Source organism: Bombina bombina, chromosome 2 (assembly GCF_027579735.1).
Source record: "Bombina bombina isolate aBomBom1 chromosome 2, aBomBom1.pri, whole genome shotgun sequence".
Taxonomy (NCBI): domain Eukaryota; kingdom Metazoa; phylum Chordata; class Amphibia; order Anura; family Bombinatoridae; genus Bombina; species Bombina bombina.
This window is the reverse complement of record NC_069500.1, coordinates 1,202,024,940-1,202,049,924: the sequence shown is the minus strand read 5'-3', so window position 1 is coordinate 1,202,049,924 and position 24,985 is coordinate 1,202,024,940. Positions and strand designations below refer to the sequence as shown.

Here is a 24,985-nt window from a genome sequence, read left to right as displayed (position 1 = left end):
GAAAATCCTGGGAGCTGTGGCGAGGCCAAATGGAAGCGCTACAAATTGAAAATGCTTGTCTAGATAGGCAAACCTCAGATATTTGTGATGATCCCTGTGAATGGGAATGTGCAGGTACCAATCCTTCAGGTCTATGGTCGTCATGAATTGACCTTCTTGAATTAGAGGAAGAATGGAGCGGAAAGTCTCCATTTTGAAGGACGGAACTATTAGGAGCTTTAGATCTAGAATGGAAAGTTCCCTCTTTTTTGGGAACTACAAACAGATCTGAGTAAAACCCGAGACCCTGTCCCTGACTTGGAACTGGCACTATCACTCCCAAAAGGGAAAGGTCAGGTACACATTTCATGAACGCCTCTCTATCTGTTCTACAGATAACCTTGAGAGATGGAACCTTCCTCTGGGAGGAAACGTTTTGAACTCTAACTTGTACCCCATGGAAACTATATCCATTGCCCACGGGTCTGGGACATCTTGTTTCCAAGCTTGTGCTAACAGAGAGAGTATGCCGCCCACTTGATCCGATCCCAGATCGGGGGGTAAACCCTTCATGCTGACAGTCAGCTGCGGGCTTCTTGGCTTGCTTCACCCTGTTCCAAGACTGACCAGGCTTCCAAAGGGGCTTGGATTGATCCTTCTTGGTAGAGGCAGGGGAAGGCTTACCTCATATCAGTTATCCAAGGTAGCTAAAACATCCTTTAGCAAAACACAGAGGTGCTCAAGCATGAATCTGAAGGAAACCACTTCAGCATCAGAAGAAGGAATTACACTATCCGAATTGGAGATTTCACCCTCAGAGGCCACCAAAGAATCCTCCTCTTCCGACCTATGGGAAAGAGCAACCTGGATAGCCTGAGATGGATCAGAAACCTTACTGTCCTATTCTAAAATCTTCCTCTTACGCCTCCCTTGCAACATAGGGATGTCCGCTAGCGCCTCAGATACCGCTGAGGAAACCTGGGCTGCAATTTCAGATTTCAGAAATACCCAGTCAAGAGATAGCAAGGAAGCTGAGGGCACTGCGTGAGACGATGGCACTGTTAGGGATACCTGTGGAGAGGGATGTGGCATAACCTGAACAGCCTCCACTTGAAAGAATGATGGCTCAAAATCAAACAATTTATCTTTATACAATAAAGTTCTTTCGACACAAGAACTACAAAAAGGCAATGGTGGTTCCACTTGAGCATTTGCATCCCTCAACAGATATAGGCTCCTCCATATTACAATGAATACACACACACACACCAAAAAAAAAAAAGAATTAAAAAATATATATATATATTTATTAATTTGAAGGAAAGACTGAACAATGCCCTCAATATAATACAGAGCAAAAACCCAACTTTTTGTGTGGAACTCACCTGAGAATAATATAAATTAATATCAAATATTACAATTCCCCCAAATTTGTAAGACCTCTTGGGCACCCCTACACCACAGCGCTATGCTGCGGTGCCTACCTGACCTCCTCTAGACTGACTCTGGATAAGCAGGGGCCACGCGAGAAGCGGACACAGTGAAGTACCTCCTTGCTGTCTGAACAAGAGGAAAAAGAGCACCAACCAAAAGCGCACGCTGCGAGTGGGGAGAAGGCGCCCGCCCCCTACAATGTCACCATAGGGACACAGGCCGATGTCGGTTCACAAATGTTGGACCAGAAAAGGAAAGGATTCTGTTAGCCATCTACATCAAACCTACCATAGGAAGATATTTAGTCCCAGGATAAAACTGCAGGCAACATCTTAAGTGCTAGAGATCTTGCATAAGAAATAAAAATGGCACTTACCTGCACCCTTGCCTGTCCGACAGGGAGACAGCACCAGGAATGAGAGGAAGCCGCTCCACAGAGTCCAGTGAAAGAAATGATAAACAGAGTAAGCCTACTCTGGCATACTATGGAAGGGCAGCAAACACTCAGGAAAACGCAGTGAGACCCACCTCACAAGTTCCTAACTGCTTTAAATCTACCACAACCCTACTGAAGAGACTTACGTGGAGTACAGCTAAGCCCAGTAAATAGGCAAGATCAGAGCAAGCTTGCTCTGGCTTCAAAATAAAAAAAATCTTGATAGAAGAATCTGACACCAAATTTCACCTCCTCGTTGCAATGAAGGCAAAGAGAATGACTGGGGGTTGTGGGAAGGGAAGTGATACTTAACAGCTTTGCTGTGGTGCTCTTTGGCTCCTCCTGCTGGCCAGGAGTGATATTCCCAACAGTAATTGCTGATCCGTGGACTCACCGTGTCTTAAGAAAGAAAAGCAGGACTCAAAAATGCGTGGCCATCAGGTAAATATATTTAGTAAGCGCATCTTACCTGCTGCATTAAACTATTAAGAACATTTGCTTATAGATAAAGTTTACCTGGGTTATAAGCTGTTGGATCACCACTGTAAGAGCCTCAAACTTTTGGTTACTGCTGATCAGGAGATTTTTCAAATGGCGGATTATCCCTCGCTGCTGGTCGCATAGGGTTTTGCACTGTGCTAACTCTGCAGTTTTTGCATCGACAGGTGGAGCTTGTGTCTGTTGGACTGGACCTCTTGGGCTGGTCTTCCTTGTTTTTTCAACTTGATGTGGAAAAAGCAGAAAAAAAACAAAAGCATGTTAAAAAAAAAAAAAAAAAATCTGATTAGGGTACAGGAAAAAACATAATTTATGTAAGAACTTACCTGATAAATTCATTTCTTTCATATTAACAAGAGTCCATGAGCTAGTGACGTATGGGATATACATTCCTACCAGGAGGGGCAAAGTTTCCCAAACCTTAAAATGCCTATAAATACACCCCTCACCACACCCACAAATCAGTTTAACGAATAGCCAAGAAGTGGGGTGATAAGAAAAAAAGTGCGAAGCATATAAAATAAGGAATTGGAATAATTGTGCTTTATACAAAAAAATCATAACCACCACAAAAAAGGGTGGGCCTCATGGACTCTTGTTAATATGAAAGAAATGAATTTATCAGGTAAGTTCTTACATAAATTATGTTTTCTTTCATGTAATTAACAAGAGTCCATGAGCTAGTGACGTATGGGATAATGACTACCCAAGATGTGGATCTTTCCACACAAGAGTCACTAGAGAGGGAGGGATAAAATAAAGACAGCCAATTCCTGCTGAAAATAATCCACACCCAAAATAAAGTTTAACAAAAAACATAAGCAGAAGATTCAAACTGAAACCGCTGCCTGAAGAACTTTTCTACCAAAAACTGCTTCAGAAGAAGAAAACACATCAAAATGGTAGAATTTAGTAAAAGTATGCAAAGAGGACCAAGTTGCTGCTTTGCAGATCTGGTCAACCGAAGCTTCATTCCTAAACGCCCAGGAAGTAGATACTGACCTAGTAGAATGAGCTGTAATTCTCTGAGGCGGAATTTTACCCGACTCAACATAGGCAAGATGAATTAAAGATTTCAACCAAGATGCCAAAGAAATGGCAGAAGCTTTCTGGCCTTTCCTAGAACCGGAAAAGATAACAAATAGACTAGAAGTCTTACGGAAAGATTTCGTAGCTTCAACATAATATTTCAAAGCTCTAACAACATCCAAAGAATGCAATGATTTCTCCTTAGAATTCTTAGGATTAGGACATAATGAAGGAACCACAATTTCTCTACTAATGTTGTTGGAATTCACAACTTTAGGTAAAAATTCAAAAGAAGTTCGCAACACCGCCTTATCCTGATGAAAAATCAGAAAAGGAGACTCACACGAAAGAGCAGATAATTCAGAAACTCTTCTAGCAGAAGAGATGGCCAAAAGGAACAAAACTTTCCAAGAAAGTAATTTAATGTCCAATGAATGCATAGGTTCAAACGGAGGAGCTTGAAGAGCTCCCAGAACCAAATTCAAACTCCAAGGAGGAGAAATTGACTTAATGACAGGTTTTATACGAACCAAAGCTTGTACAAAACAATGAATATCAGGAAGAATAGCAATCTTTCTGTAAAAAAGAACAGAAAGAGCGGAGATTTGTCCTTTCAAAGAACTTGCGGACAAACCCTTATCTAAACCATCCTGAAGAAACTGTAAAATTCTCGGTATTCTAAAAGAATGCCAAGAAAAATGATGAGAAAGACACCAAGAAATATAAGTCTTCCAGACTCTATAATATATCTCTCGAGATACAGATTTACGAGCCTGTAACATAGTATTAATCACGGAGTCAGAGAAACCTCTATGACCAAGAATCAAGCGTTCAATCTCCATACCTTTAAATTTAAGGATTTCAGATCCGGATGGAAAAAAGGACCTTGTGACAGAAGGTCTGGTCTTAACGGAAGAGTCCATGGTTGGCAAGATGCCATCCGGACAAGATCCGCATACCAAAACCTGTGAGGCCATGCCGGAGCTATTAGCAGAACAAACGAGCATTCCCTCAGAATCTTGGAGATTACTCTTGGAAGAAGAACTAGAGGCGGAAAGATATAGGCAGGATGATACTTCCAAGGAAGTGATAATGCATCCACTGCCTCCGCCTGAGGATCCCGGGATCTGGACAGATACCTGGGAAGTTTCTTGTTTAGATGAGAGGCCATCAGATCTATCTCTGGGAGCCCCCACATTTGAACAATCTGAAGAAATACCTCTGGGTGAAGAGACCATTCGCCCGGATGCAACGTTTGGCGACTGAGATAATCCGCTTCCCAATTGTCTACACCTGGGATATGAACCGCAGAGATTAGACAGGAGCTGGATTCTGCCCAAACCAAAATTCGAGATACTTCTTTCATAGCCAGAGGACTGTGAGTCCCTCCTTGATGATTGATGTATGCCACAGTTGTGACATTGTCTGTCTGAAAACAAATGAACGATTCTCTCCTCAGAAGAGGCCAAAACTGAAGAGCTCTGAAAACTGCACGGAGTTCCAAGATATTGATCGGTAATCTCACCTCCTGAGATTCCCAAACTCCTTGTGCCGTCAGAGATCCCCACACAGCTCCCCAACCTATGAGACTTGCATCTGTTGAAATTACAGTCCAGGTCGGAAGAACAAAGAAGCCCCCTGAATTAAACGAAGGTGATCTGTCCACCACGTTAGAGAGTGCCGAACAATCGGTTTTAAAGATATTAATTGATATATCTTCGTGTAATCCCTGCACCATTGGTTCAGCATACAGAGCTGAAGAGGTCACATGTGAAAACGAGCAAAGGGGATCGCGTCCGATGCAGCAGTCATAAGACCTAGAATTTCCATGCATAAGGCTACTGAAGGGAATGATTGTGACTGAAGGTTTCGACAGGCTGTAATCAATTTTAGACGTCTCTTGTCTGTTAAAGACAGAGTCATGGACACTGAATCTATCTGGAAACCCAGAAAGGTTACCCTTGTCTGAGGAATCAAAAAACTTTTTGGTAAATTGATCCTCCAACCATGATCTTGAAGAAACAACACAAGTCGATTCGTATGAGACTCTGCTAAATGTAAAGACTGAGCAAGTACCAAGATATCGTCCAAATAAGGAAATACCACAATACCCTGTTCTCTGATTACAGACAGAAGGGCACCGAGAATCTTTGTGAAAATTCTTGGAGCTGTAGCAAGGCCAAACGGTAGAGCCACAAATTGGTAATGCTTGTCTAGAAAAGAGAATCTCAGGAACTGATAATGATCTGGATGAATCGGAATATGCAGATATGCATCCTGTAAATCTATTGTGGACATATAATTCCCTTGCTGAACAAAAGGCAATATAGTCCTTACAGTTACCATCTTGAACGTTGGTATCCTTACATAACGATTCAATAATTTTAGATCCAGAACTGGTCTGAAGGAATTCTCCTTCTTTGGTACAATGAAGAGATTTGAATAAAACCCCATCCCCTGTTCCGGAACTGGAACTGGCATAATTACTCCAGCCAACTCTAGATCTGAAACACAATTCAGAAATGCTTGAGCTTTCACTGGATTTACTGGGACATGGGAAAGAAAAAATCTCTTTGCAGGAGGTCTCATCTTGAAACCAATTCTGTACCCTTCTGAAACAATGTTCTGAATCCAAAGATTGTGAACAGAATTGATCCAAATTTCTTTGAAAAAACGTAACCTGCCCCCTACCAGTTGAACTGGAATGAGGGCCGTACCTTCATGTGAACTTAGAAGCAGGCTTTGCCTTTCTAGCAGGCTTGGATTTATTCCAGACTGGAGATGGTTTCCAAACTGAAACTGCTCCTGAGGACGAAGGATCAGGCTTTTGTTCTTTGTTGAAACGAAAGGAACGAAAACGATTGTTAGCCCTGTTTTTACCTTTAGACTTTTTATCCTGTGGTAAAAAAGTTCCTTTCCCACCAGTAACAGTTGAAATAATAGAATCCAACTGAGAACCAAATAATTTGTTTCCCTGGAAAGAAATGGAAAGTAGAGTTGATTTAGAAGCCATATCAGCATTCCAGGTCTTAAGCCATAAAGCTCTTCTGGCTAAGATAGCCAGAGACATAAACCTAACAACTCTAATAATATCAAAAATGGCATCACAGATGAAATTATTAGCATGCTGGAGAAGAATAATAATATCATGAGAATCACGATTTGTTACTTGTTGCGCTAGAGTTTCCAACCAAAAAGTTGAAGCTGCAGCAACATCAGCCAATGATATAGCAGGTCTAAGAAGATTACCTGAACATAGATAAGCTTTTCTTAGAAAAGATTCAATTTTTCTATCTAAAGGATCCTTAAACGAGGTACCATCTGACGTAGGAATGGTAGTACGTTTAGCAAGGGTAGAAATAGCCCCATCAACTTTAGGGATTTTGTCCCAAAATTCTAACCTGTCAGGCGGAACAGGATATAATTGCTTAAAACGTTTAGAAGGAGTAAATGAATTACCCAATTTATCCCATTCCTTAGAAATTACTGCAGAAATAGCATTAGGAACAGGAAAGACTTCTGGAATAACCGCAGGAGCTTTAAAAACCTTATCCAAACGTATAGAATTAGTATCAAGAGGACTAGAATCCTCTATTTCTAAAGCAATTAGTACTTCTTTAAGTAAAGAGCGAATAAATTCCATCTTAAATAAATATGAAGATTTATCAGCATCAATCTCTGAGATAGAATCCTCTGAACCAGAAGAGTCCAAAGAATCAGAATGATGGTGTTCATTTAAAAATTCATCTGTAGAGAGATTCTGCACCTTAGATGTTGAGGGAACTGCAACAGGCAATGGTACATCACTAAAGGAAATATTATCTGCTTTAACAAGTTTGTCATGACAATTATTACAAACAACAGCTGGAGGAATAGCTACCAAAAGTTTACAGCAGATACACTTAGCTTTGGTAGATCCAGCAGGCAGTGGTTTTCCTGTAGTATCTTCTGGCTCAGATGCAACGTGAGACATCTTGCAATATGTAAGAGAAAAAACAACATATAAAGCAAAATAGATCAAATTCCTTATAAGACAGTTTCAGGAATGGGAAAAAAATGCCAAACATCAAGCTTCTAGCAACCAGAAGCAAATGAAAAATGAGACTGAAATAATGTGGAGACAAAAGTGACGCCCATATTTTTTGGCGCCAAATAAGACACCCACATTATTTGGCGCCTAAATGCTTTTGGCGCCAAAAATGACGCCACATCCGGAACGCCGACATCTTTGGCGCAAAATAACGTCAAAAATGACGCAACTTCCGGCGACACGTATGACGCCGGAAACGGAAAAGAATTTTTGCGCCAAAAAAGTCCGCGCCAAGAATGACGCAATAAAATGAAGCATTTTCAGCCCCCGCGAGCCTAACAGCCCACAGGGAAAAAAGTCAAATTTTAGAGGTAAGAAAAAATATGATAATTTAAAGCATAATCCCAAATATGAAACTGACTGTCTGGAAATAAGGAAAGTTGAACATTCTGAGTCAAGGCAAATAAATGTTTGAATACATATATTTAGAACTTTATAAATAAAGTGCCCAACCATAGCTTAGAGTGTCACAGAAAATAAGACTTACTTACCCCAGGACACTCATCTACATGTTTGTAGAAAGCCAAACCAGTACTGAAACGAGAATCAGTAGAGGAAATGGTAAATATAAGAGTATATCGTCGATCTGAAAAGGGAGGTAAGAGATGAATCTCTACGACCGATAACAGAGAACCTTATGAAATAGATCCCGTAGAAGGAGATCACTGCATTCAATAGGCAATACTCTCTTCACATCCCTCTGACATTCACTGCACGCTGAGAGGAAAACCGGGCTCCAACTTGCTGCGGAGCGCATATCAACGTAGAATCTAGCACAAACTTACTTCACCACCTCCCTTGGAGGCAAAGTTTGTAAAACTGATTTGTGGGTGTGGTGAGGGGTGTATTTATAGGCATTTTAAGGTTTGGGAAACTTTGCCCCTCCTGGTAGGAATGTATATCCCATACGTCACTAGCTCATGGACTCTTGTTAATTACATGAAAGAAATACCTAACCAATACAAATTGCTCACAAGATGTTTACAAGAAATACTTTATTTAATGTAAATTAAAGTTCATTCAGAAATTCACCAAATACCCCAGAGCAGTGTTTTACAGTATGTGACAAACTCCTAAAACAATTCTAACATCTGATAGGAAGCAAAAAGCAAGGGCCATCCTAGAAAAATGTACAGGGTATAGTCTTACACAATGTAAGTGTAGTAATGCACAGGGTATAGTCTATCACAATGTAAGTGTAGTAATGCACAGGGTATAGTCTTACACAATGTAAGTGTAGTAATGCACAGGGTATAGTCTTACACACTGTAAGTGTAGTAATGCACAGGGTATAGTCTTACACACTGTAAGTGTAGTAATGCACAGGGTATAGTCTTACACACTGTAAGTGTAGTAATGCACAGGGTATAGTCTTACACACTGTAAGTGTAGTAATGCACAGGGTATAGTCTTACACACTGTAAGTGTAGTAATGCACAGGGTATAGTCTTACACACTGTAAGTGTAGTAATGCACAGGGTATAGTCTTACACACTGTAAGTGTAGTAATGCACAGGGTATAGTCTTACACACTGTAAGTGTAGTAATGCACAGGGTATAGTCTTACACACTGTAAGTGTAGTAATGCACAGGGTATAGTCTTACACACTGTAAGTAGTAATGCACAGGGTATAGTCTTACACACTATCTTATTGTAAGTTTATTGTATTGTACACTTAGGATTATAATGTACTTCTGAATAGCACTGTAAAATCTTGGTGCTTTATAAATAATAATAAATGTTATACTTGAAAGTTATAATGGACATAGTAAGTAAATTAATTTAATATTCTTCCCCTTTCCCCAAACTACTTCCCACAGCAATATAGGAACAGAAAGGTTTCTTTCAAAATGTTATTGTACATTGCTACAATTATTTCAGTAGCTAAATTCCACCCACCACTAGCCTTATTTTGAGGAGCCAAAGCAGACTTTTTAGCGAAGACCAGGCTTGCTCCTGTCTTTTTGTTTACAAAGCATTCATTGTTTAGCAGTTCCCTACCTGATGACCCCACGATGAGTCCAAATTGGGACAGATATGTACATGGGTTAGGCTTGTAAAATCTGCAGCATGCATTTCCAAAACTTAGAATTTGAGATCCCACAGTTTACAGTATAAAAACTTACTGGAAAAATAAGATTAAAATATACCACTAAAGATGTTTTTCAACCCATAACTAAACATTTTACATTACATTACCAAATAGTTGATATAAATCACTCTGTTTCTGAGATTTGAATTTCATGTAGTGGAGGCAAAAAGAAACAGAGCATTCAGCTCTTTCGACCACACATCCCTAATAAACAGTAGTACAACAGCCTGAAAACAATGTATATAAACAGTTGTGAGCACTCTACAAAAATGTGTTGTAATTACTTAAAGTGCCATAAAACAGGTTGAGATCTGTGCATATCCTTAAAAGGCTAATTAAGTAAAAAATAGTTTGCATAAAAAAAAAAAAAAATGTTTAAAAATAGCTGGCAAGTATTTTAAAATAATTTTAAAAAAAATCAGTGCATTCAGAGCACTGCGCTCCACCCCCCTTATCAGTGTTTAGACACAGGCATTGTATTTCAACTGAGTTCAGTTTCTAGGCATGCTCCAGCAGATAATCCCTGTGTACTTTTGCATTCTACCAAAACAATAGATACAGCCATAGAAGGAAATGTGTGGGGGACTTAGAGCTTTACAATTCCGAAACTAAAAAGAAAGGGTTAATGACGAGGCACGGCTGTATACATTTGCAGGTAAAGTAAATTAAAGGAACAGTCAACACCAGAATTTTTGTTGTTTTAAACTATAGATAATCCCTTAATTACCAATTCCCCAGTTTTGCATAACCAACACAGTTATAGTACACGTTTTACCTCTGTAATTACCTTGTATCTAAGCCTCAGCAGACTGCCCCCTTACTTCAGTTCTTTTGACAGACTTGCACTTTAGCCAATCAGAGCTGACTCCATGGTAAATTCATGTGCATGAGCTCAATGTTATCTATATAAAACACATGAACTAATGCCCTCTAGTAGTGAAAAACTATCAAGATGCATTTAGATTAGAGGCAGTCTTCAAGATCTAAGAAATTAGCATATGAATCTCCTAGGTTTCGCTTTCAACTAAGCATACCAAGAGTACAAAGCAAAATTGGTTATAAAAGTAAATTGGAAAGTCGTTTAAAATGACATGCCCTATTTGAGTTTTTTGGGACTTGACTGTCCCTTTAAAGTACATATTATATTTTGTCTCTAACCCAACTGTATGTGTATATAGCAAAATTAATTTTTACTACACATGAAGGGCACTGTACAATATCATCTAGACTAATCTTAAAGCAATATAAACTGGATCAAATAAACCAGAATCCACCCAAAAGGTAAACAAGTAAGAAAAGCACATGGCAAATAGCTTAACAATCTACTCCCTTGCTTCCCTACATTGTAACGCTCAAACAAAACTGAAAAATATAAAACGGCATCATTCAAAAGTATTATTCCCCTATAAGAAGTCCCCAAAGCAGATTATTAATTTTGCTTTTTCCTAATGCAGAGAGCAGGGGGATTGGTATTAAATCAAATGGATTTAAATTATAATTTAAATCACTACTTGGTAACACTGATTTAAATAAATTTAAATCCTGGTTTTTATTTTTAGAATAACAGATGTTTCCAGTTATATCAGACCATTACTGATTGGGTTATATAAAATTAGATATAGATAGATCATTGAAATAAACTGAAATTGGGAGGTGAACTATCTCCAGTTTAATAGGTTAATCATTCATATTTGATCAACTTTTCAGCTGTACTTTATTGGAAGGAGAAAAATTACATTAATAACAAATTTAAATAGTTTTATTTACCTTAAGAAAAATAACCATTACATTAAAGGGATATGAAACCCACATTACTTCTTACAGGATTCATGCAATTTTAAGCAACTTTCTAATTTACTCCTTTTATCAATTTTTCTTTGTTACCTTTATTTGAAAAGTAAGATTGTAAGCTTATGAGCCGGCCCATTTATGCTTCAGCACCTGGGTTGCACTTGCAGATTGGTGGTTAAATGTAACCACCAATCAGCAAGCGCTACTCAGGTGCTGAACCAAAAATGGGCTAGCTCCTGAACTTAGATTTCTGTTTTTTCAAATATAGATTCCAAGAGAACGAAGAAAAAATAGGAGTAAATTAGAAAGTTGCTTAAAATTGCATGTTCTATCTGAATCATAAAAGAGTTTCACATCCCTTTAATAATTACAATTTAAATAGGTTTTATTTAAATTTATTGTAAAGTTTAATGAATAAGTGCCTGGTATCTAAAAATAATCTTAGAAAAAACAGGGGCACTTTCATTCAAACTTTACACATTCACTTTAAGGGACAGTCTAGGCCAAAATAAACTTTCATGATTCAGATAGAGCATGTAATTTTAAACAATTTTCCAATTTACTTTTATCACCAATTTTGCTTTGTTCTCTTGGTATTCTTAGTTGAAAGCTTAACCTAGGAGGTTCATATGCTAATTTCTTAGACCTTGAAGGCCACCTCTTCAGAATGCATGTTAATTTTTCACCACTAGAGGGTGTTAGTTCATGTACTGTATTTCATATAGATAACACTGTGCTCGTGCACGTGAAGTTATCAGCGAGCAGGCACTGATTGGCTAAACTGCAAGTCTGTCAAAAGAACTGAAATAAAGGGGCAGTTTGCAGCAGCTTAGATACAAGATAATCACAGAGGTTAAAATTATATTAATATAACTGTGTTGGTTATGCATAACTGGGGAAAAAAGGGATTATCTATCTTTTAAAACAATAAAAATTCTGGTGTAGACTGTCCCTTTAACAAAGACGTTTATTTAAAAAAAAAAAAAAAACTTACCTTCGCGTTATAATAAACAATAATAATAAACAACCCGGATCCTCCGCCCGCAGCTCCTACTTTCTTTAGCAGATTGACAAATCCGGCTTCCTCCAATCGTTGTGTGCCCCCTTTGGCGTCCAGCTCGCGAGACACGCAACTATTGGAGAAAGCCAGATAGTAATCGATATGCTAAAGAAAGCGGGAGGAAGATCAGCGTTTTTACCATAACGCAATGTAATTTAAAAAATAAATAAGCTTCTTTGTAAAGTTTAATGAATAAGTGCCGGTATCTAAAAATCTTAAAAACAGGGGCACTTTTCATTAAAGTGAATGTAAACTTGAGCATAGTCGCTCAAGTCATAGGATAGAATTTAAAAAATGAATGAGACTTTAAATCATCAAATGTGTAGTATACACTTATCTTCTGAGATTTTTGTAATGCTATAAGGATAAGCGCCGTTCCTCTGCTCGCCATATTAATCAATTGATTGACAGATGACGAATCAGCAATCCACTAAACAGCCCCTTTGCACATTCGTCATCTGTCAATTGATTAATATGGAGAGCAGAGGAACGGCGCTTATCCTTATAGCATTACAAGGTAAAAATCTTAGAAGATAAGTGTATACTCTACACATTTGATGAATGAAAGTCTCATTCATTTTTTAATTTCTATCCTATGACTTGAGCGACTATGCTCAAGTTTACATTTACTTTAAACTTTACAATCACTTTTACAATAAAATTTTATATATAAGGCTTACACCTCCCTCCTCACACTTAGGTCCATGTGCAGATCTATTCCACTACAATCTTATTCATTGAGCTTCTTGAAACGTAGTATGGGTTGATACTGTGTACATAGATTTGCAGGGGAGCAATGGCATTAAAAGGGACAGTAAAGTCAAAGTTAAACAAACTTTCATGATTCAGAAAGAACATGCAATTATCCAATTTAGTTCTTACCTAATTTGCTTTATTCTCTTGGTGTCCATTGTTGAAAAGCATACACAGGTAGGATCAGAAGCAATGCACTACTGTGAGCTAGCTGCTTGTCAATGTCTTCAGCTGGGACCCAGTAGAGCATTGCTTTCCAACAAAGGACACCAAGAGAACGAAACAAATATGATAATAGAAGAAAATCTGAAAATTGTATGCGCTATCTTAAACTTTTTCTTTCATGATTATGTCCCTTTAAAGTCTATTTCTCAACTCAGTATGTTTATTTTACAACATTTTGCTGCGATAATAGCTTCAAGATAGCAAAATTGCCCCAAATCTTACAGAAAAGAATTTAATAAAAAAAATTTGCTACCATTTGAAATTACATTATATCACAGAGATCGGTAGTTCCCAAAATGGGTGGCATGCCTTCCAAAAAGGAGCACCAGAACATTTTTTTTTAAAAAATGCCTATTTTTTGGTGCCCGACTTTCTCCTAAGCGAGCAGCCCCGTGACAGAGTGCGCAACATTTTATTTGGGCGCCTCAGTGCCTCCTGAGCGAGACTGCGGTGCAGTGAAGATTGTTGTGTGACCGAAAGTACAAAACGGCCAGAGGGAAGGACTGTGCGTTGCTGAAGGACATCCTGCCAGCATCAAGTTATACCTGCAGCTGTGCTATCACAGAGTGGCCGGAAGATTAGTAAATCCTGTCTGTGCCACACAACAGTGCTGTATTGCTAATCCTCTGGCCACTGTGATAAGCACAGCTGCAGGTATAACGTTTTGCAGGCAGGATGCTTGTGATAACTTTGGTTTTACTGCAGGGTAGGTAAGGATTACCTCACTAAGCAACAGGGAGGTGGAGTGGGGACTGGCTGGGTAGTCTTCTCTGGGCACAGTGTAAAAACATAATTTATGTAAGAACTTACCTGATAAATTAATTTCTTTCATATTGGCAAGAGTCCATGAGCTAGTGACGTATGGGCTATACAATCCTACCAGGAGGGGAAAAGTTTCCCAAACCTCAAAATGCCTATAAATACACCCCTCACCACACCCACAATTCAGTACATGAGCTAGCGACGTATGGGATAGCAATACCCAAGATATGGAACTACACGCAAGAGTCACTAGAGAGGAAGGGATAAAAATAAAAACAATTATTTTCCGCTGAAAAGAATTAATCCACAAACCAAAAAATAAGTTCATTCTCATAAATGTAAATGTAAATCAAAAGCAGAAAAATCAAACTGAAACAGCTGCCTAAAGAACTTTTCTACCAAAAACTGCTTCCGAAGAAGCAAATACATCAAAATGGCAGAATTTAGTAAATGTATGCAAAGAAGACCAAGTAGCAGCTTTGCAAATCTGATCAACTGAAGCTTCATTCTTAAAAGCCCAGGAAGTGGAGACTGATCTAGTAGAATGAGCTGTAATTCTCTGAGGCAGGGCTTGACCCGACTCCAAATAGGCTTGATGAATCAAAAGTTTTAACCACGAGGCCAAGGAAACAGCAGAAGCCTTCTGACCTTTCCTGGAACCAGAAAAGATAACAAAGACTAGAAGTCTTCCTGAAATCTTTAGTAGCTTCAACATAATATTTCAAAGCTCTCACCATATCCAAAGAATGTAAAGATCTCTCCAAAGAATTCTTAGGATTAGGACACAAGGAAGGAACAACAATTTCTCTATTAATGTTGTTAGAATTCACAACCTTAGGCAAGAATTTAAATGAAATCCGCAAAACTGCCTTATCCTGATGAAAAATCAGAAAAGGAGATTCACAAGAGCGGATAATTCAGAATCTCTTCTAGCAGAAGAGATGGCCAAAAGAAACAACACTTTCCAAGAAAGTAGTTTAATGTCCAAAGAATGCATAGGCTCAAACGGAGGAGACTGTAAAGCCTTCAAAACTAAATTAAGACTCCAAGGAGGAGAGATTGATTTAATGACAGGCTTGAAACGAACCAAAGCCTGCACAAGACAATGAATATCAGGAAGTTTAGCAATCTTTCTGTGAAATAAAACAGAAAGAGTAGAGATTTGTCCTTTCAAGGAACTTGCAGACAAACCTTTATCCAAACCATCCTTAATAAACTGTACAATTCTAGGAATTCTAAAAGAATGCCAAGAGAATTTATGAGAAGAACACCATGAAATGTAAGTCTGGCATAATGGAAGTAGCCAAGGTTGGCAACTGGACATCCGAACAAGATCCGCATACCAAACATGTGAGGCCATGCAGGAGCCACCAGCAGCACAAACGATTGCTCCATGATGATTTTGGAGATCACTCTTGGAAGAACTAGAGGCGGGAAAATATAAGCAGGTTGATAACACCAAGGAAGTGTCAATGCATCCACTGCTTTCGCCTGAGGATTCCTGGACCTGTACAGGTACCTGGGAAGTTTATTGTTTAGATGAGATGCCATAAGATCTATTTCTGGAAGCCCCCACATCTGAACAATTTTAGAAAACACATCTGGGTGGAGAGACCATTCTCCCAAATGTAAAGTGACGACTGAGGTAATCCGCTTTCCAAATGTCTATACCTGGGATATGAACCGCAGAAATTAGACAGGAGCTGGATTCCGCCCAAACAAGATACTTCTTTCATAGCTTGAGGACTGCGAGTCCCATCCTGATGACTGACATATGCCACAGTTGTGATATTGTCTGTCTGAAAACAAACGGTTCTCTCTTCAACAGAGGCCAAAACTGAAGAGCCCTGAGAATTGCACGGAGTTACAAAATATTGATTGGAAATCTCAAGAGGCGAGGTTACCAAACAATCTTCAAACAGCTTCCCAACCTGAAAGACTTGCATCTGTTGTGATCACAGTCCAGGTTGGACGAACAAAAGAGGCCCCTAGAATTATACGATGGTGATCTAACCACCAAGTCAGAGAAAGTCGAACATTCGGATTTAAGGATATTAATTGCGATATCCTTGTATAATCTCTGCACCATTGGTTCAGCATACAAAGCTGGAGAGGTCTCATATGAAAACGAGCAAAGGGGATCGCGTCCGATGCTGCAGTCATGAGACCTAAAACTTCCATGCACATAGCTACTGAAGGGAATGATTGAGACTGAAGGTTCCGACAGGCTGCAACCAATTTCAAATGCCTCTTGTCTGTTAGAGACAAAGTCATGGACACTGAATCTATCTGGAAACATAAAAAGGTTATATTTGTCTGAGGAATCAAAGAACTTTTTGGTAAATTGATCCTCCAACCATGTTTTCAAAGAAACAAAACTAGTTGATTTGTGTAAGATTCTGCAGAACGTAAAGACTGAGCGAGTACCAATATATTGTCCAAATAAGTTAACACCGCAATACCCCGCCCTCTGATTACAGAGAGTAGGGCACCGAGAACCTTTGAAAAGATTCTTGGAGCTGTCGCTAGGCCAAAAGGACGAGCAACAAATTGGTAATGCTTGTCTAGAAAAGAGAATCTCAGGAACTTATAGTGATCTGGATGAATCGGAATATTAAGATATGCATCCTGTAAGTCTATTGTGGACTTATAATGCCCTTGCTGAACAAAAGGCAGAATAGTCCTTAGTCACCATTTTGAAAGTTGGTACTCTTACATATCGATTCAAAATCTTTAGATCCAAAACTGGTCTGAATGAATTTTTTTCTTTGGGACAATAAATAGATTTTAATAAAACCCCAGACCCTGTTCCTGAAACGGAACTGGCATGATTACCCATGATAAATCCAGATCTGAAACACACTTCAGGAAAGCCTGAGCCTTTACTGGGTTTGCTGGAAGGCGTGAGAGAAAAAAAAAATCTTCTCACAGGCGGTCTTACTCTGAATAATATTCTATACCCCTGAGAGACAATACTGTGAATCCAATGATTTTGGACCAAATTGACCCAAACATCTTTGAAAATTTTTAATCTGCCCCCTACCAGCTGAGCTGGAATGAGGGCAGCACCTTCATGCACACTTGGGGGCTGGCTTTGATCTCTTAAATGGCTTGGATTTATTTCAATTTGAGGAAGGCTTCCAATTGGAAACATATTCCTTGGGGGAAGGATTAGGTTTCTGTTCCTTATTTTGTCAAAAGGAACGAAAATGGTTAGAAGCTTTAGATTTACCCTTGGGGCTTTTATCCTGAGGCAAAAAAACTCCCTTCCCCCCAGTGACAGTTGAAATTATTGAATCCAACTGAGAACCAAATAATTTATTACCTTGGAAAGAAAGAGATGGCAATCTGGACTTAGAAGTCATATCAGCATTCCAAGATTTAAGCCACAAAGCTCTTCTAGCTAAAATAGCTAAAAAGACAGATTTAACATCAATTTTGATAATATCAAAAATGGCATCACAAATGAAATTATTAGCATGTTGAATCAACTTAATGCTAGACAAATGATGATCCGATACTTGTTGCGCTAAAGTTTCCAACCAAAAAAATTGAAGCAGCTGCAACATCAGCCAAAGAAATTGCAGGCATAAGAAGATGACCTGAATATAAATAAGTCTTCCTTAGATAAGATTCAAGTTTTCTATCTAAAGGATCTTTACAAGAAGTACTATCTTCCGTAGGAATAGTAATATGTTTAGTAAGAGAGATAGCCCCATCAACTTTGGGGATCTTTTCCCAAAACTCCAATCTAACTGCTGGCAAAGGATACCATTTTTTAAACCTTGAAGAAGGAATAAAAGAAGCACCAGGCCTATTCCATTCCTCAGAAATAGCATCAGGAACTGGAAAAACCTCTGGAATAACCACAGGAGGGTTATAAACAGAATGTAAACGTTTGCTAGTTTTAATATCAAGGGGACTAGTTTCCTCCATATCTAATGTAATCAACACTTCTTTTAACAAAGAACGAATATACTCCATTTTAAATAAATAAGATGATTTGTCAGTGTCAATATCTGAGGCAGGATCTTCTGAATCAGAAAGATCCTCATCAGAGAAGGATAATGTTGCTGATCATTTGAAATTTCATCAACCTTATGAGAAGTTTTAAAAGACCTTTTAGAAGGCGGAATAGCAGACAGGTAATGAACTACTACTGATGGATACATTCTCTGTATGTAAAAGTTTATCATGACAACTATTACAAACCACAGCTGGAGGTATAACCTCCACAAATTTACAACAAATGCACTTAGCTTTGGCAGAACTGTTATCAGGCCGCAGGGTTCCAACAGTGATTTCTGAGACAGGATCAGATTGAGATATCTTGCAAATGTAAAAGAAAAAACAACATATAAAGCAAAATGATCAGTTTCCTTATATGGCAGTTTCAGCAATGGGAAAAAATGCAAACAGCATAGCCCTTGACATAGAAAAAAGGCAAGAGGCAAATAGGAATGGGGTCTTAAATAATGAAAATATTTGACACCAAGTATGACGCACAACAAACAGAAAAAACATAATTTATGTAAGAACTTACCTGATAAATTCATTTCTTTCATATTAGCAAGAGTCCATGAGCTAGTGACGTATGGGATATACATTCCTACCAGGAGGGGCAAAGTTTCCCAAACCTTAAAATGCCTATAAATACACCCCTCACCACACCCACAATTCAGTTTAACGAATAGCCAAGAAGTGGGGTGATAAGAAAAAAGTGCGAAAGCATATAAAATAAGGAATTGGAATAATTGTGCTTTATACAAAAAAATCAAAACCACCACAAAAAAGGGCGGGCCTCATGGACTCTTGCTAATATGAAAGAAATGAATTTATCAGGTAAGTTCTTACATAAATTATGTTTTCTTTCATGTAATTAGCAAGAGTCCATGAGCTAGTGACGTATGGGATAATGATTACCCAAGATGTGGATCTTTCCACACAAGAGTCACTAGAGAGGGAGGGATAAAATAAAGACAGCCAATTCCTGCTGAAAATAATCCACACCCAGAATAAAATTTTAATGAAAAAACATAAGCAGAAGATTCAAACTGAAACCACTGCCTGAAGTACGTTTCTACCAAAAACTGCTTCAGAAGAAGAAAACACATCAAAATGGTAGAATTTAGTAAAAGTATGCAAAGAGGACCAAGTTGCTGTTTTGCAAATCTGATCAACCGAAGCTTCATTCTTAGACGCCCAGGAAGTAGAAACTAACCTAGTAGAATGAGCTGTAATCCTTTGAGGCGGAGTGTTACCCGACTCAACATAGGCATGATGAAATAAAGATTTCAACCAAGATGCCAAAGAAATGGCAGAAGCTTTCTGGTCTTTTCTAGAACCAGAAAAGATGACAAATAGACTAGAAGTCTTTCGGAAAGACTTAATAGCTTCAACATAATATTACAAAGCTCTAACAGCATCCAAAGAATGCAATGATTTCTCCTTAGAATTCATAGGATTAGGACATAATGAAGGAACCACAATTTCTCTACTAATGTTGTTAGAATTCACAACCTTAGGTAAAAAATACAAAAGAAGTTCGCAGCACCGCCTTATCCTGATGCAAAATCAGAAAAGGAGACTCACAAAAAAGAGTAGATAATTCAGAGACTCTTCTGGCAGAAGAGATGGCCAAAAGAAACAAAACTTTCCAAGAAAGTAATATAATGACCAAAGAATGCATGGGTTCAAAAGGAGGAGCTTGAAGAGCCCCCAGAACCAAATTCAAACTCCAAGGAGGAGAAATTGACTTAATGACAGGTTTTATACAAACCAAAGCTTGTACAAAACAATGAATATCAGGAAGATTAGCAATCCTTCTGTGAAAAAGAACAGAAAGAGCAGAGATTTGTCTTTCAAGGAACTTGCGGACAAACCTTTATCTAAACCATCCTGAAGAAACTGTAAAATTCTCGGTATTCAAAAAAGAATGCCAAGAAAAAAGATGAGAAAGACACTAAGAAATATAAGTCTTCCAGACTCTATAATATATCTCTCTAGATACAGATTTACGAGCCTGTCACATAGTATCAATCACAGAGTCAGAGAAACCTCTTTGACCAAGAATCAAGCGTTCAATCTCCATACCATTAAATTAAGGTTTTGAGATCCTGATGGAAAAAAGAACCTTGAAACAGAAAGACTGGTCTTAACGGAAGAGTCCACAGCTGGCAAGAGGCCATCCGGACAAGATCCGCATACCAAAACCTGTGAGGCCATGCTGAAGCTACCAGCAGGACAAATGAGCATTCCTTTAGAATATTGGAGAATACTCTTGGAAGAAGAACTAGAGGCGGAAAGATATAGGCAGGATGACACTTAAGGAAGTGATAATGCATCCACTGCCTCCGCCCGAGGATCCCGGGATCCGGACAGATACCAGGGAAGTTTCTTGTTTAGATGAGAAGCCATCAGATCTATTTCTGGGAGTTCCCACATTTGAACAATCTGAGAAATATCTCTGGGTGAAGACTATTCGCCCAGGTGCAACGTTTGGCGACTGAGATAATCCGCTTTCCAATTGTCCATACCTGGGATATGAACCGCAGAGATTAGACAGGAGCTGGATTCCGCCCAAACCAAAATTCGAGATACTTCTTTCATAGCCAGAGGACTGTGAGTCCCTCCTTGATGATTGATGTATGCCACAGTTGTGACATTGTCTATCTGAAAACAAATGAACAACTCTCTCTTCAGAAGAGGCCAAGACTGAAGAGCTCTGAAATTGCACGGAGTTCCAAAATATTGATCGGAAATCTCACCTCCTGAGATTCCCAAACCCCTTGTGCCGTCAGATACCCCCACACAGCTCCCCAACCTGTAAGACTTGCATCTGTTGAGATTATAGTCCAGGTCGGAAGAACAAAGAAGCCCCCTGAACTAAACGATGGTGATCTATCCACCATGTCAGAGAGTGTCGTATAATCGGTTTAAAGATATTAATTGAGATATCTTTGTGTAATCCCTGCACCATTGGTTCAGCATACAGAGCTGAAGAGGTCGCATGTGAAAACGAGCAAAGGAGATCGCATCTGATGCGGCAGTCCTAAGACCTAAAATTTCCATGCATAAGGCTACCAAAGGGAATGATTGTGACTGAAGGTTTTGACAAGCTGAATATCAATGTTAAACTTCTCTTGTCTGACAAGGACAGAGTCATAGACACTGAATCTATCTAGAAACCTAAAAAGGTTACCCTTGTCTGAGGAATCAATGAACTGATTGGTAAATTGATCCTCCAACCATGAACTTGAAGAAACAACACAAGTCGATTCGTAGTGAGATTCTTCGAAAATGAGAAGACTGAGCAAGTACCCAGATATCGTCCAATAAGGAAATACCAAAACCCTGTTCTCTGATTACAGAAAGAAGGGCACCGAGAACCTTTGAAAAAAATTCTTGGAACTGAGGCTAGGCCAAACGGTAGAGCCACAAAACTGGTAATGCTTGTCTAAAAAGAGAATCTCAGACACTAAAAGTGATCTGGATGAATCGGAATATGCAGATACACATCCTGTAAATCTATTGTAGACATATAATGCCCTTGCTAAACAAAAGGCAGGACAGTCCTACAGAAACTGAATGTTGGTATCCTTACATAACGATTCAATATTGATAGATCCGGAACTGGTCTGAAGGAATTGACCTTCTTTGGTACAATGAAGAGATAAAATAAAACCCCAGCCCCTGTTCCAGAACTGGAACTGGCATAATTACTCCAGCCAACTCTAGATCTGAAACACATATCAGAAATGCTGAGCCTTTGCTGTGTTAACTGGGACACGGGAAAGAAAAAAATCTCTTAGCAGGAGGCCTTAACTGAAGCCAATGCTGTACCTTTCTGAAACAATGTTCTGAAACCAGAAATTGAGAACGGAATTGATCAAAATTTCTTTGAAGAAAACGTAATCTGCCCCATACCAGCTGAGCTGGAATAAGGTCCGCACCTTCATGGGTACTTAGGAGCTGGCTATAGGTTTTCTATAAGGGTTGGATATATTCCAAACTGGAAATAGTTTCCAAACTGATACCGCTCCTGAGGATGAAGGATCAGGCTTTTGTTCCTTATTGTGAGGAAAGGAACGAAAATGATTATTAGACCTAAATTTACCTTAGATTTTTTATCCTTTGGTAAAAAAGTTCCCTTCCTTCCAGAAACAGTTGAAATAATAATTTATTACCCTGGAAAGAAAAGGAAAGCAAAGTTGACTTAGAAGACATATCAGCATTCCAAGTTTAATCCATAAAGCTTTTCTAGCTAAAATAGCTAGAGACATATACCTGACATCAACTCTAATGATATCAAAAGATGGTATCACCAATAAAATTATTAGCATGTTATAGAATAATAATAATGCTATAAAATTATGATCTGTTACTTGTTGCGCTAAAGCTTCTAACCAAAAAGTTGAAGCTGCAGCAACATCCGCTAAAAATATAGCAGGTCTAAGAAGATTACCTGAACATAAGTAAGCTTTTCTTAGAAAGGATTCGATTTTCCTATCTAAAGGATCCTTAAATGAATTACTATCTGCCGTAGGAATAGTAGCACATTTAGCAGGAGTAGAGACAGCCCCATAACCTTAGGGATTTTGTCCCAAAAAAACTCTAATCTGTCAGATGGCACAGGATATAATTGCTTAAACGTTTAGAAGGAGTAAAAGAATTACCCAAATTATTCCATTCCCTGGAAATTACTTCAGAAATAGCATCAGGGAGATTAAACACCTCTGGAATAACTACAGGAGATTTAAAAACCTTATTTAAACGTTTAGATTTAGTATCAAGAGGACCAGAATCCTCTATTTCTAATGCAATTAATACTTCTTTAAATAAAGAACGAATAAATTCCATCTTGAACAAATACAAAGATTTATCAGCATCAACCTCTGAGACAGAAACCTCTGAACCAGAAGAACCATTATCAGTATCAGAATGATGATGTTCATTTAAAAATTCATCTGAAAAAAGCGAAGTTTTAAAAGACTTTTATGTAAACTAGAAGGAGAAACAGACAAAGCCTTCTTAATGGATTTAAAAAAAATAAAATCTCTTATGTTTATCAGGAACACTCTGAAAATTAGATGTTGACGGAACAGCAACAGGTAATGTAACAGTACTAAAGGAAATTTTATCTGCATTAATAAGTTTGTCATGACATGCAATACAAACAACAGCTGGAGAAACAGATACCAAAAATTATAGCAGATACACTTAGCTTGGTAGCTCCAGCACTAGACAGCGATTTTCCTGTAGTATCTTCTGACTCAGATGCAACGTGAGACATCTTGCAATATGTAAGAGAAAAAACAACATATAAAGCAAAATTGATCAAATTCCTTAAATGACAGTTTCAGGAATGGGAAAAAAATGCCAAAGAACAAGCTTCTAGCAACCAGAAGCAATGAAAAAATAAGACTTAAATAATGTGGAGACAAAAGCGACGCCCTTATTTTTTAGCGCCAAATAAGACGCCCACATTATTTGGCGCCTAAATGCTTTTGGCGCCAAAAATGACGCCACATCCGGAACGCCGACATTTTTGGCGCAAAATAACGTCAAAAAAATGACGCAACTTTCCGGCGACACGTATGACGCCGGAAACGGAAAAGAATTTTTGCGCCAAAAAAAGTCAGCGCCAAGAATGACGCAATAAAATGAAGCATTTTCAGCCCCCGCGAGCCTAACAGCCCACAGGAAAAAAAGAGTCAAATTTTTGAAGGTAAGAAAAAATGAATAATTCAAATGCATTATCCCAAATATGAAACTGACTGTCTGAAAAATAAGGAAAGTTGAACATTCTGAGTCAAGGCAAATAAATGTTTGAATACATATATTTAGAACTTTATAAACAAAGTGCCCAACCATAGCTTAGAGTGTCACAGAAAATAAGATTTACTTACCCCAGGACACTCATCTACATGTTTGTAGAAAGCCAAACCAGTACTGAAACGAGAATCAGCAGAGGTAATGGTATATATAAAAGAGTATATCGTCGATCTGAAAAGGGAGGTAAGAGATGAATCTCTACGACCGATAACAGAGAACCTATGAAATAGACCCCGTAGAAGGAGATCACTGCATTCAATAGGCAATACTCTCCTCACATCCCTCTGACATTCACTGCACGCTGAGAGGAAAACCGGGCTCCCAACTTGCTGCAGGAGCGCATATCAACGTAGAATCTAGCACAAACTTACTTCACCACCTCCATAGGAGGCAAAGTTTGTAAAACTGAATTGTGGGTGTGGTGAGGGGTGTATTTATAGGCATTTTAAGGTTTGGGAAACTTTGCCCCTCCTGGTAGGAATGTATATCCCATACGTCACTAGCTCATGGACTCTTGCTAATTACATGAAAGAAATATTTTTTGGTGACAAAAATGTCCGGAAACGACACTCGCATCATAGATGATGCAACCTTGTGAAGGACTGACGCCGGAAATGACGAATTTGCGTCAACGAACATAACTTCGCGCCAAAAAAATCTTGTGCCAAGAATGACGCAATAAACTTTGGCATTTTGCGCCTTCGCGAGCCTAATTCTGCCCGCGAATTTAAAAGACAGTCAATTGAAGAAGAGACTATACCCCAGGTAAGAAATGCTTTTTTATGAAAAATGTATTTCCCAGAAATAAAACTGACAGTCTGCAAAAGGAAATATACTGAAAATCTGAATCATGGCAAATATAAGTACAATACATATATTTAGAACTTTATATAAATACATAAAGTGCCAAACCATAGCTGAGAGTGTCTTAAGTAATGAAAACATACTTACCGAAAGACACCCAATCACATATAGCAGATAGCCAAAGCAGTACTTTAACG

At 38.6% G+C, this 24,985-nt stretch overlaps 1 protein-coding gene across 5 annotated transcripts in view; it reads right to left on the bottom strand.

The window, feature by feature from the left end:
* Positions 1-24,985, bottom strand: part of MTUS1 (microtubule associated scaffold protein 1) — a 938,324-nt gene that overhangs the window by 215,642 nt on the left and 697,697 nt on the right. For all 5 annotated transcript variants that reach the window (XM_053703914.1, XM_053703911.1, XM_053703915.1 and 2 more), the window contains one exon: positions 2,366-2,571. In XM_053703914.1, the coding sequence (XP_053559889.1) occupies positions 2,366-2,571 (206 nt within the window). The remainder of the gene's footprint in view (positions 1-2,365; positions 2,572-24,985) is intronic.